The sequence below is a fragment of the Chiloscyllium punctatum genome, chromosome 4 (genome assembly GCF_047496795.1).
Source record: "Chiloscyllium punctatum isolate Juve2018m chromosome 4, sChiPun1.3, whole genome shotgun sequence".
Taxonomy (NCBI): Eukaryota; Metazoa; Chordata; class Chondrichthyes; order Orectolobiformes; family Hemiscylliidae; genus Chiloscyllium; species Chiloscyllium punctatum.
Genome location: NC_092742.1, coordinates 69534901 through 69548395, shown reverse-complemented (window position 1 = coordinate 69548395; position 13495 = coordinate 69534901). Strand labels below are relative to the sequence as shown.

Sequence of the window (13495 nt, the reverse complement as noted above, 5' to 3'; positions counted from 1 at the left end):
TGGTTTGAGAATATTTAATAATTGGTAGCATATTTATATTTGGACACTGAAACTGGTGCTTGAAGTATGCCATTTTCTGCAATTGTGTATCAAAGTAAAACTTAAATTTCAACTAAGAGATCTATTAACTCAAAATACCATAATGTTGTTTCCATCAACTTTTACCTCTTTTACTCTATGATGATGATTTTGGTCCCATTCATTATTTCAAATGCTTAATCAAATTAATAAATCATGTGCAAAACAAAGGGCACAGATGTGCAGTTCAATTTTTGCACTTTGCAATAGTATAAAATATAAGTGTAACCAATTATTAAATATTCTCATACCAAGGTATTGCTATACTGAACAGTTTTGGTGCAAAGGGTTTGCTAAGTTTACAAACTTCTTTGCCAATTAATGCATTCTATTAACACTCACCTTCTGCACTTCTCCGTTTTTCTTTCACATGTTCCTGAGCTGCACGGATGATTCTTTCGACAACATCAATTACAGCCAGCTGGATGAATGGGGACTCGCGTGTCAATATTAATCGATGCAGAACATTCAGTAATTCCACCCCAAGCTCCTGCCAAGAAGAAAATTGAATTCATATCAATGTCAGTTAAAGAAATACACATATGGACAATAAATAATCAGCTGGCCCTCAAGTTTTCTCATTGTATTGAGGGCCAAACAGAGACACACGTGAGAATTCCTAGAAGCATGGCATTCCAACCGGAACTCTATCAACAAATACATTCACTTGGACCCCATTAACCAGCCCCTGAGGGAAAAAAAAACAGGAAATGACATCACCAACCCAAAGAAACCCATACATGTAAATAGAAAACATGAATCACCAGCTGTGCTTTGTTTGAGGCTCACTGAACATGTTACCTAGTATGGTGAAGAAATGTCTGAAAATGAACCTTCCAGCTCTGAGCAAGCCTACATCCAGAACCCCAACCTGAGCTACAAATCTTCTCAAAACTCGGTCACAGTTCATTCTGATCCAGTTATGAATAGATGCTAGCAAAAGTGCACTTCAACCAGGAACAAATCAGAGAAGCTAATTTAACGTTTATTGAGAAGCCCGTACACTCTGCAGTCTTATTCACCAAATCAAATCACATGAAACCAGCACTATCCCAATTTAGGTCCATTAATTAAGCACTAATCAAAATATTGAAACCAGTATTTTTGTAGTCTATAAGACTTAGTACATACAAAATGATTAATTCAACTGAATGGTGGTAAAAATGAATTTCAGTCGGCCAAAATACAAATCATAAACACGTTCTTCCGTGCATCATGATTCTAGATCAATATAAATTTCATCAAAAGAAAAACAGGAAAATAGCTGGGTCAAGAAAATGAAGTTTCAGAGTGAGCCTAAACTGCTATGGAGAATATAGACAAGAGGTTTTAGTATATGTAAAGTTTGGGTTGCGTATAAACTCCAACTTGTTCCAAACCGTAAGTAACTGCATCATAAGGAATGCTATTTAACCAGTTTGGAGAGCTCTCAGATCTAAGTCAATCTGCACATGTACATGCAGACTAGTTGACCTCCACTTCAAAAGATTGGGACAGATACCTCCTTCACGGCTCTTATTCGTGATCACTACCCAGTTGCCTTAGTTTTAAGTGAACTTGTGGATAATGGCAAGAAAAGAATTTGGTTCACTGATGTTAGTCGCATGATAAACATTCATTGGAAATTCTCATGTGCAAAGACAATCATGTGGGACAGGTTCTGGCATTGAGTTGAGAAAAAAAAGTAGTGAGAGAGAGAGAGAGAGAGAGGAGAAAAGATTAAAATCATGTCTGGAACCAATATATTATCTGTCAGTTTTAACTAATGTTTTAGCTCAAAGACTGAATCAGATTTCTTTGCTTTGCAACTTGTCTGCTGTAAAACAGGAAAAACAAGTAATGACAAGGGTAACAAAACATAATTTAAATGCATTAAGATTGTTACTTGTAAATATGCAAAGGGAGAAAATATTCAATGCAATTTCAAAAGCAGTAAGAAAGCACTTATACAATCTGATTAAAGCCATAATAGTCCAGGTAAGTCAGACAGGATACAATACAGAATAGTGGGAAAACACTATTTTTCCAATTTGTTTGAACAATCCAATGAAACATTAGTCACTTAAAAGTAGATTTTCAATTTTACTCAGTGGTATTTCACACAGTATACCTATTGGTCACTGCATGTGTGTTTATTCATACAAAACTGAAAGCACTGCCTTAACCATCAATTTTCAAACTTTCACTCCTGCTTCAAGATTTCCCAAATGTGTTTGTATTAATCACCCAGTACATTGCCCAACTTTCATTTCCATGCTTGGGAAAAAAACAGGTTAGTGGATTGTTTATTTTAGTGATCTATTATTGAGTTAAAATCAACTCTTTCAAATATTCATATTTTTGTTTTTTCAACAGGAATAAGTGAAAAACAATTGAGAGTACAAAGTAATTATTCCCCTTTCTAGGCTAGGATGTTCAAATTAAGTATTGAAATCCAAATTCAGTCAGTCAGTTAGTTTATGGCAGGATTTGAACCCGGGATTCTTTCACCATCATTGAAGGGAGATGAAAGCATGTTTATTTAAATGGAAAATGGTGAATAAACTCAAAAAAGTAAGTTTCATTCCCTTTGGAAAAAAGACGGTAATACAGAAATAAACAAAGATTTGATGGAATTTAGTTCCATGTAGTACCTGATCGCTTCCTACTTTATAACGTGGCCAAACAACATCCAGAAGTGACTTCAAAGCATTTAAACAGGCTATAATGCTTTCCATTGGTACATCTGGTCGTAGTGAACACAAAAACTCTACACTGATTCCTGTAATTAAAAAAAGTACAACAACACATAATATATTTCTCAACTCATTAACCTAACATAGCCTGTTGCATCAGTATGATTAAATAAACCAAATTTGTTCATTTGAAACCAAATCAGTCACTAGTTCTATAATTATTGGGAACAAAATAGACAGACATACTCAGCATACAAGATTACCTCAATTACATCTTTCCTAGCTTTATTACCAGATGACCCCAGATGTCATGAAATGAATAACTGAACTTCTGCCGCTCCATTACTCCTGCTCTTTTTAATCCCTCGTCAGCAACAATATGGAGTTATTTTGTGCAACTTTCCTAAATTAATTCAGAAAATAGGACCATGGGCTCTGAGTTGAACATATATTTTTTACAACAAGTGACAAATCTGGAGCAGCATGAATATTTCATCTATTTGATCCCCTCTTGCCCTCCGCTGGACATCGAGTATACAAAAATGCCCAGCATTTGATAAATTCAGTGAATTGCCCAGAGGAGTGACAAATGAATTTAAAATAAGCTTACAAAACACCATAACTCAGCAGGTTTAAGTACAGGAAAATTGAGGAGCAGTAGCCAGAAAGATCTCAGTTTTTAATTGAATTAACTGGCCTTAGGAAACACGGCGCTGGATCTCAACTCATTTCTTTAAAGAGTAAAGTCTGCCAGATTTCATCCACTTCATTTAAAATGGTTTCTGCTAGAAGAATGCAGAGTGTCAGCACTGCAGCCCTTATGTTTTTTTTTGTGACTATATTTATTAGCAAATTTTTTTTAACTTTACAAACATATAAAATTATTGAAATATACAATCAATAACAAATATCAGTGTAATAAAAAGAAAAAAACACAAATTACAATACAACTACTGTCTACTAACCTACCCTATAATACAAAACAAATCCTAACACTATTGTGCAAAGCAACACCAAAAAAAAACCCCACAAAATACAGAACAGTTATGCTCGGCACAAAGTTCCCAAACAAAGGAACAGGAGCATTGTATATATACCTGTATTAACTCAGGAGACCCCCTCCAGGGCCCAGGACTTGACAAATCTAACCATCCTGGTTAAACAAACGCCCTAATTAAGATAATTGACAAAATCTATATCCAAATAACTCATGTAGGGCTGCCATGTCTTATAAAAATGGTTTGTTGTATGGTGCACCATATTTTTAAAACAGTCCAAGGGAATGTGCTCCATAATTAATTTCTACCATCCCAGCAAGTCCAGTGGGTTCTCAGACACCCAATTCATCAGAGTATTCTTCCATGCACAGTATGCAAGATATTAAATAGTTTCTTCCCATGCCTGTCTAAAGATGGTAAATTCGGTAAACCTAAGAGGAGAGATATCGGGTCTACTTTGACTTCAGTCCTCAATACCCTCCCTATCTCTCCCGCCACAGTGCTCCAATAAACACGGAGTCTGTGCCATGTCCAGAAGCAATGGGCAAGAGTACCTATACTTATTTTACATTTGGGCCACACTGAAGATGCCTCTTTTTAAAACTTCGTCAGACTGTCTGGTGCCAGGTGAGCCCTGTGCAGAACTTTTAATTGCGGAGCACATATCCTATTACAGATTGAGATCTTTGGAGTATTCTCCCACATGTTCTCCCATGTTTCAGAAGAGATCTCCACTCCTGACTCTTGCTCCCAGACCTCACATAACCGGTTAATATCCTGCCAGGCTCTGCCACCCAGCAGGCAATAGAGGGCACTAACCGCAAGGGTGCTTGTGGAACGCAGCAACAATCTTGCTGCATCGGTCTTATAGGGCTTAGTGAGAAGCGTAGCCTTCTCCTGGTTGAAACCTCTTGCAATGATGGTCAACATACCATTTTCCCTCTTTTACCTCCTGCTGTCCCTGCATGCCTACCTTCAGCAACTGGTGCACAAGAACACCCAGGTCCCGCTGCACACTCCTCTCTCCCAGTTTACAGCCTTTCAGGTAGTAATCTGCCTTCGTTTTTGCTTCCAAAATGAATAACCTCACATTTATCCAAATTATACTGCATGTGCCATTGATTTACCCACTCCACCTAAACTGTCCAGATCATGCTGAAGCATCTCTGCATCATCACAGCTCGCCCTCTCACCCAACTTGGTATCATCTGCAAACTTTTGAGATGTTATATTTTGGTCCCCCATCCAAATAATTAATATATGTTAGTGAATAGCTGGGGTCTTAGCACCAATCCCTGTGGCACCGCACTTGGTACTGCCTACCAATTTGAAAAGGACCCATTATTTCCTAATCTTTGCTTCCTCTCTGCAAACCAGTTTTCTATTCTTCCGGAGTCCATAGAATCCTGGAAGATGACTATCAATGCATCCACTTCCTTACATACATGGAGTATATCAGACTTTGGGGATTTATCCACCTCAATCCACTCGATTTTCCCAGCACCATTCCTCGACTAATATTGATTTCCCTCAGTTATCCCCTCTCACTAAATCTTGCATTCGCCAACACTTCTGGTATCTGATTTGTGTCCTTTTTTGTGAAGCCAGAGTCAAAATATGTATTCAATTGCTCAGCCATTTCTTTGCCCTCTTTTATACATTCCCCCATTTGTGTCTATGGGGGATCTCCATTTGCCTTCACTAATCTCTTGGTCTTCATGTACCTATAGAAACTCTTAGTGTCTGTCTTTATGTTCCTCGCAAGCTTACTCTTGTACAGTATTTACCCATTCTTAATCAATCCCTTGGTCCTTCTTTGCTGAATTTTAAACTGCTCCCAATCCTCAGACCTCAACTACAGAGGCATGAGGGAGGAGCTGGAGAGAATTGACTGGGAGAGCAGCCTCGCAGGAAAGACAGGGGAACAGCAATGGCAGGGGTTTCTGGGAGTAATTCAGGAGACACAGCAGAGATTCATCCCGAAGAAAAAGCAGCATGGTACAGAGAGGATGAGGCAACCATGGCCAACTAGGGAAGTCAAGGATAGTATAAAAGCAAAAGAGAAAGCATATAATGTGGTGAAGGGCAGTGGATAACCAGAGGATCGGGAAGCTTACAAAGACCAACAGAGAGCAACAAATAAGGAAATAAGGAGAGAGAACATTAAATATGAGAATAAGCTGGCCAGTAATATAAAGAAAGACTGTAATAGTTTCTTCAGATATATAAAGGGCAAAAGAGAGGCAAAAGTAGACATTGGACCACTAGAAAATGATGCTGTAGAGACAGTAGTGGGGAACAAGGAAATGGCTGAGGAACTGAATAATTACTTTGTGTCAGTCTTCACAGTGGAAGACACGAGTCATTTTGCAAAAATTCAAAAGAGTGAGGGGGCAGAACTGAGTATGATGGCCATCACCAAGGAGGTGATGCTAGAAAAACTGAATGGCCTGAAGGAAGGCCCGATGGACTACACCCCAGAATTCTAAGGGAGATAGCTGAAGAAATAGTGGAGACATTAATGGTGATCTTTCAGGAATCACTAGAGTCAGCCAAAGGACTGAAAATCACTAACGACACCCCTGTTTAAAAAGGTAGTAAGGCAAAAAAAAAAGAAAACGACTGATCGATTAGTCAATCTTTATTATTCTTTAAGGAAATATTGAGCATGCTAGTCTAAGGACAGCCAATGGATGTTATCTATCTGGGCTTCAAGAAGGCCTTTGACAATATGCTGCAGAGGAGGCTACCGAGTAAGGGAAGGTCCCATGGTGTTCGAAGCAAGGTGCTAGCATGGATAGAAGCTTGGCTGTCTGGCAGAAAGCAGAGAGTGGGGATAAAAGGGTCCTTCTCAGGATGGCAGCTAGTAACAAATGGCGTTCTGCAAGACTCAGTGTTGGGACCACAACCTTCCATTTTATACATTGTCAATCTAGATGAAGGAACTGGCTAAGTTTGCAGACAACACAAAGATAGGTAGAGGGATAGGTAGCATTGAGGAGGCAGGGAGGCTGCAGAAGGATTTGGACAGGTTAGGAGAGTGAGCAAACGAGTGGCAGATGGGAAAGTGTGAGGTCATATACTTTGATAGGAAGAATAGAGGTATGGGGTCTAGTTAAAACTTACAAAATATTGAATAGCCTGGACACAGTGGATGTTGGGAAGATGTTTCCATTGGTAGGAGAGACTAGTACCAGAGGGCACAGCCTTAGAGCAAAGGAAAGACCTTTCAGGATGCAGATAAGGAGAAAACTGTTCAGCCAGCGTGGTGAATCTATGGAATTCATTGCCACAGAAGACTGTGAAGGCCAGGTCAATAAGTGTATTTAAGACTGAGATAGATATGTTCTTGATTGTCAAGGAGTTCAAGGGTTACAGAGAAAAACAGGGAGAATGGGAAACTTATCAGCCATGTTTGAATGGCGGGGTCGACTCAATGGGCTGAATGGCCTAACTTCTGCTCCTGTGTCTTATGGTCTTATAGCCTTCACAGATTCTGAGTTTGAAAGGTAGTGTTGAGGAAGCCTTCGGGATTTCCCACCGTGCATCTTGTGACTGGCATACACAACATACATGGCACCATTAGTGGAAGATGTGCATGGTTATGTGGGGTGGCAACAAAGCAGGTTGCTGTGTATCGAATATCAAACTTATTAAATTTTATTGGCGTTGCACTCATCATGGCCAACGAAGGATATTTAATATGAATCTTGACAAGTGTCAAGTAGGTGGTATAAAGGCTTTTGAGAGTCAGGAGCCAGGTTACTCATTGCAGAATGCTTAGCATTTTACCCTGTTCTTGCAGCCACAGCATCTACATAGCTGTTTTAATTCAGATTGTAGATGGAGGATTCAACAATGACAACACCATTATGAAATGAAGATGATTTGACTCACTTAGTGGACACGGTTATTCTTTAGGTAAAAATGAGGACTGCAGATGCTGGAAACCTGAGTCTGGATTAGAGTGGTGCTAGAAAAGCACAGGAGGTCAGGCAGTATCTAAGGAGCAGGAAAATCGACGTTCCGGGCAAAAGCCCTTCATTATTATTCTTTGTCATTTGTATGTTGTGAATGCAATTTGTTGCTCATCACCAGGATATGAGGTGAAAATGAACATCCTTGACTTCAAGGCCACATTAGTCTGAATTTGGCCTTCAAGGCTCCCCAGCAAAACTTGTGTAAATAGAAATCAGGGGAAAATCTCCCAAATAGTTGAAGTCACTTTTAAGTTATCATTCTTAGGATGATGACCTCAGCGTGTACGAGTGGGCATAACTACAAATTACGGGGAAATAGATTTAGGACAGATGTCAGAAGCAGGTTCTTTACACAGAGAGTGGTAAGGGCGTGGAATACACTACCTGCTAATGCAGTCAACTCAGCCACATTAAGATGATTTAAACAATCCTTAGATAAGCACATGGATGATTTTGGGATAGTGTAGGGGATGAGCTGAGAATAGTTCACAGGTCAGCGCAACATCAAGGGCCAAAGGGCCTGTTCTGCGCTGTATTGTTCTATGTTCAAACACAAAGGAAGATAGTTGTGGTTGTTGCAGGTAATTATATTACTCTCGAGACATCACGACATGAGTTTTGCATGGTAGAACCTTCTATGCTCAACCATCTTCTGCTGCTTCATCAGTGACCTTCCCTGCATCCAAATGTCAGAAATGGAAATGTTCAGTGTTGAGTGCACAACATTTGTCACAGACCATGACTCCTCAGATACGAAAGTTGTCCACATTCATATGCAGCAACATAGAGATGTTCAGGCTAGTGCTGACAAGTGGAAAGAAACAACTGTCACACCAAACAAGTATCATATCCAGCAGGAGAGAATCCAACATCTCCTCTTGACATCCTGGGGTGGGGGTGTTACCTTTCACCAAAAACTACTGGTTCTGCAAAATCAATATTATAGCTACAAAGAAAGTCCAGAGACTGGGGACTTTGAGATGAATAACTCTCCTGCTGACTCCTCCAAGTGTGTCAACCATCTATAAGGTACAAGCCAGGCGTCTGATGGAATACTCTCTTTGATTGCCTGGACGAATTCAATTCCATCACTACACAAAAAGCTCAACACCTTTCAGGACAAAGCTGCAACCCTATGCACCAGATGCAGCACAACATCTTACCAAGGCACTTTTGGCAGTGTCTTTAAAGTCTATGACTTCTGACTTTTTTCTCAGAACCAAAGGGCAGAAGCACATGGAAACAGAACCTTTTGCAAGTCGCCCTCTGAGCCACATCATGAACGACATCACGTTCCTTAACTGTCATTGCTTGAAAATCTTGGACCACCCTTCCCACACTACTGGAACTGCAGTGTTTCAAGGCAGTGGCCCATCAGTAGGTTTCTTTGGGATGGCTAGTAAATGCTCGTGTAGCCATAAAAACCTGTTGCCCTTAACATATTGCCTTAAAACCTGCGCCCCTTCATTTTCCTCTAATCCTATAGCCCTCTTTAAAGCTCCATCTCCGATGAAACATTTCTCTCAGCTCCTCTTTCTTTCAGTTCACACCTGCACAAAACAAACTGTTAAAAATATGTATCTTAAATACAGGCTATTACTGCTAATGTTACAAATACACCAAATGTCTAAACCCATCAAGGTCTAGATTTCTGCTAGTTTCCACATTTGTGCATTGTTGCAGGTTTTTCTTTGATAAGTTGTACAATCAAATATAAATGTAGATCATCTCAGGTACTTTGCTAGTTTTAGCTAGCCGTATAACTAATATATTCACATTTACTTCAAGATAGATTAACATGTAAACCTTAGCAAACAATATTGTGATAAACAATTCTGTTCAGATTTACAGTGTCTCTAGGTTTTCTTCTAAATATACACGCACATATAAAACATATCCTTTAATCTCACCTATAAAAATATTCTTTCATTAAATAAATAACTAACCTAGAATGAGGTGGAATCTATCCGTGTTGACATCTTCTGGAGACTTCACTACATTTGCCAAAGCGGATTCATGACCCATCGTTGGTGTTACAGGTCTGGACAGACGGGAAGAGCCTTCATCTGGGTCAATTACAATAAAACCTGTACTGTTCAGCCATAATGCTGTGGCATGAAGAATAGGGGCCCAAGAATTACAATAATGTGGCCTTGCTGCTTCTATGGTCTCTGATGAATAGAATGCACCACCTAGCCATAGAAGATGAAACACATCTGCATTAGCATTTATGACAAGTTTAATGACACTAAGTTTCCTTAAATTAACTTATTGGTTTGAGGAAAAACTTGAAAAACATTATGTTAATTTGTCTAATAAAAATGAAGTTCTTGCAGATAAATTGTAAGAACAAAAGTAATGCTTCTAAAAAGAAAGCTTATTTCCGATGATGGCTCAATGGGTGAATTCAATATAAGGCATGGTATTCTGACAATCAAACCAAGATCCCAGTTTACATTGTATGTCAGGACTGACAACTTGGATTCCCTGGCATTTTAATAACATTCTTCATTACCCATTACCTTAAACAAACAAAAACAGAAACTGCTGGACAAACTTTGCAAGTCTGGCAATATCTCTGGAGAGGGAAACAGAGTTAATATTTTGTGTCCGATTTGACTTCTTTTTCTGTTTTCATTTCAGATTTTTAACATTTGTAGTATTTCACCTTCAAACAAATGTTCTATTGATGTCAGACAGAAAACAAAATGAGGCATTTTTGCAATGAATTCAAGTGACAAAACTGACTTGCACATCAAAGTCAGCCACTTAAGATAAAATGAATAATGTAACAAAAAACCTTAATATTCATATAGTCGAGGAAGTTAACCTGATCCACCTTATTCAAATATATTAAATGGGACAGTAATATTTCTCCCTCAAGAATTTTGTCTCTTTATGTTAGTTGCTTCTTGCTAAGCTTACTATTCCACTAATACTGAATTGACCCCTGCACCCAATTCACATCAGCCTTGCCCCAGGTGGTGATAATAGGCCTCAATTTGTTTCTCTTGGACATCTAGAGGTGATACATACATTTTATTCCTTGCAAAGAGACTATTTTAGATGCAGAACTCATGCAAGTTCGTTTAATCATCCATGGATATTACAATCTGAAGAGCATTAATATTTACAAATTTCAACAATCCTCCAAGCACTTTGCAATAGTATCACAATCTAGTTACTAAACATTGGGATTTGACAATTTAAAAAGAAATAATGAAAACATTTTCCTTGCTTCAGCAGATGGCTCTTAATTAGCATAGCTATCACAATGTCAACCTGGCATTTAACTGACAAGGAATATTAAACAAGCCTGATCTTGTCATCATCAGGAGGAAATACATTTCCAAAAGAAATTAATGTGAAGAAATAAGCAAATGAAGCAAAACTGAAGATCAAAACTAACCCCACCTCCTCAATCCAACATGCCCAAGCCATTTGCACTGTCCAACATGCTGACTCAGTCAAGATCAACTAACTGTGCAGAAAATTAGAATTGGAATGAGTCCTTTTGCTTTTTTTAATGGGCTTAGCAACATTTGACACATTGATCCATTAGAGCAAACGTCAGTAATTAGAACAGAAAATGCTGGACATACTCAGCATAGCTGTGGTTTAACATTTCAAGAGTGTGACCATCCTCCCAATGAAATGTCACAAACTTGAAAGATTAACCGTTTCCTCTCTCCAAAGATGCTGAGCTGCGAAAGTATTTCTAGCATTTCCTATTTTGATTTAGATCCCTAGTATATATAGTAGTTTGCTTTTCTATTAGAGGAAACTTCAAACTGTTGTTACAAATGTAAGCAAGCTTCATGTCATAGATCTGAACACCTTGTGCAACACTGAGTCTTGCAGACAGGGAAGTCTGCAAATTCCACTCTAAGCAGAAGTAGTGACATTAAGGTTCGCCTGAAATATTTTTAAAATAAGGACAAAATCATTTCCAAAATGTGCTCTGTGGAATTTGGATAAGAGCTGCATTTTACAGAATTGCACTCAAAGTCAACATCGGGGCTCCCATAAAGGGATAGGTGTCAAAGAGCTGCTGCAAGCTAGCCCTTTCAAACAAGAAGCAAATGTTAAAAAAGGGGCAAATCTGGAGGAGCCCTAAATTATGGTTAAGGTACAGCCAGGAGCCAAGGTGGACTTGAAACATCTTAACTCAGTAAACAGAACAAGTATTCCTGCCTGGATTTTTTTTTTTAGCTTGAGTACTTCTCAATTTTATGAATGGTAATATTTTACAATGCTAAGCTTTACCAATAAAATTAAAACAGGATGGTGCTGCAGGGACACAGCTCCCCAAAACACAAATTTCTTGTGCTTTAGTGGTAACACATGGCAATTTGCCAGCATCTTCCACTCATCTTGACTTCATGATCCTATTAATGCTGCTTTGGCAAAACACTGAACTCACAAGGAAGGAGTATCATCACTTCATTGCATTTCTGAGCAGCCAGCATCAGAACAGCATTTGTGAGTAACCCCCATCTATCCTTTCAGCTGACGTAGTTACGAGGGGAAAAAAGAAGTTACTTTCTCAAAATATATCTATTATTAGTTCAAGATTCAGAGTGGCTTTCAACACTCCTTTCAAAATACATCAAACTCTACATTGTCAGAGATGGGCTGTGATTTGAGAGTTTCCAATGCCACATAACTTTAACTTTTTTAAAAAAAAAATCACTCATGTGGACATTGCCGGCTGGTCCAGCATTTATTGCCCATCTCTCACTGCCCAGAGAGCAGTTTCGGGTCAACCACATTACTGTGGGTCTGGAGTCACATGTAAGCCATTCTGGGAAAGGATGGCAGTTTCCCGACCTAAAGGACGTTAGGGAGCCAGATGAGTTTTTCCTGATAATTGAAAATGGATTCATGGTCATCAATAGACTCTTTATTCCAGACTTTTATTGAATTCAAAGTCTACTAGGGTAGGATTCGAACCTGTGTCACAAGAAAATTAACTGGGTTCCTGGATTAACCATCCAGCGATAACACTGCAAAGCCATCACTTCCTCTTGCAAATAAAACAAGTGTTATAGTAAATTGCATTTATAACAAAAAAGAAACAAATTGGATCAATGTTCACATGCTAGCTTTGGCCATTCAGAATTGCTCTTGAATATCTCAAGTCTCTGGAACTCACTTAGGTCAGAGTTCAGCAACATTGATATACTTAAGTAGAAAAGCAAACTGTAGGTAAAATTTCAAGTGTAAATGGAATTTAAGCAATCTGTACAAAAAAAAAATCAATAACCTGACCTTCAGCTGGAAGCTGATTAGCATATTCTGGAGGCAAGGTGAGAAGGGCATAGTCCTGTAGAGCAGCCAGCCAGAGTTTACTCAGTGTTCCTAATTCTAACCGGACTAAATTGAGAAGTCCATCTGCAATAGTAATTGCATCCTTCGAGCCATCAGCAGACCTCTCAACCTTCAAGAACTGCTTCTGCTTTGGTGCACACACGTTTTGTCTTTCCATTGTTACGATATAAACCTGGCAGCAAACATTAAAAACGTTAATCAAACATACAAATCTCGAGAATTTTCAAAGACAGATTCTATTTGGCTAGAAGAAACAAGACAGGTGCATTACTACACTATTGGGTATAGGCCATCAACTAGTGCGAAAGATTAAGAACAAATTTGTCAGGAAATTACAAAGAGATGCAAAAGCTATGCAATAGTTGTGAGGAGCTTAAAATTATGGAAATACTAACAGGGATAGTAATAATGTAAAAGATGGAAAGAGGGAAGA

General features: G+C 38.8%; 1 protein-coding gene across 7 annotated transcripts in view; it reads right to left on the bottom strand.

The window, feature by feature from the left end:
* The window catches only part of heatr5a (HEAT repeat containing 5a), a 129127-nt gene that overhangs the window by 14675 nt on the left and 100957 nt on the right, over positions 1 to 13495 (bottom strand). For all 7 annotated transcript variants that reach the window (XM_072568984.1, XM_072568983.1, XM_072568990.1 and 4 more), the window contains 4 exons: positions 13003 to 13234; positions 9678 to 9923; positions 2712 to 2839; positions 421 to 568 (listed from right to left, as the gene is read on the bottom strand). In XM_072568984.1, coding sequence (XP_072425085.1) covers positions 421 to 568; positions 2712 to 2839; positions 9678 to 9923; positions 13003 to 13234 — 754 coding nt within the window. The remainder of the gene's footprint in view (positions 1 to 420; positions 569 to 2711; positions 2840 to 9677; positions 9924 to 13002; positions 13235 to 13495) is intronic.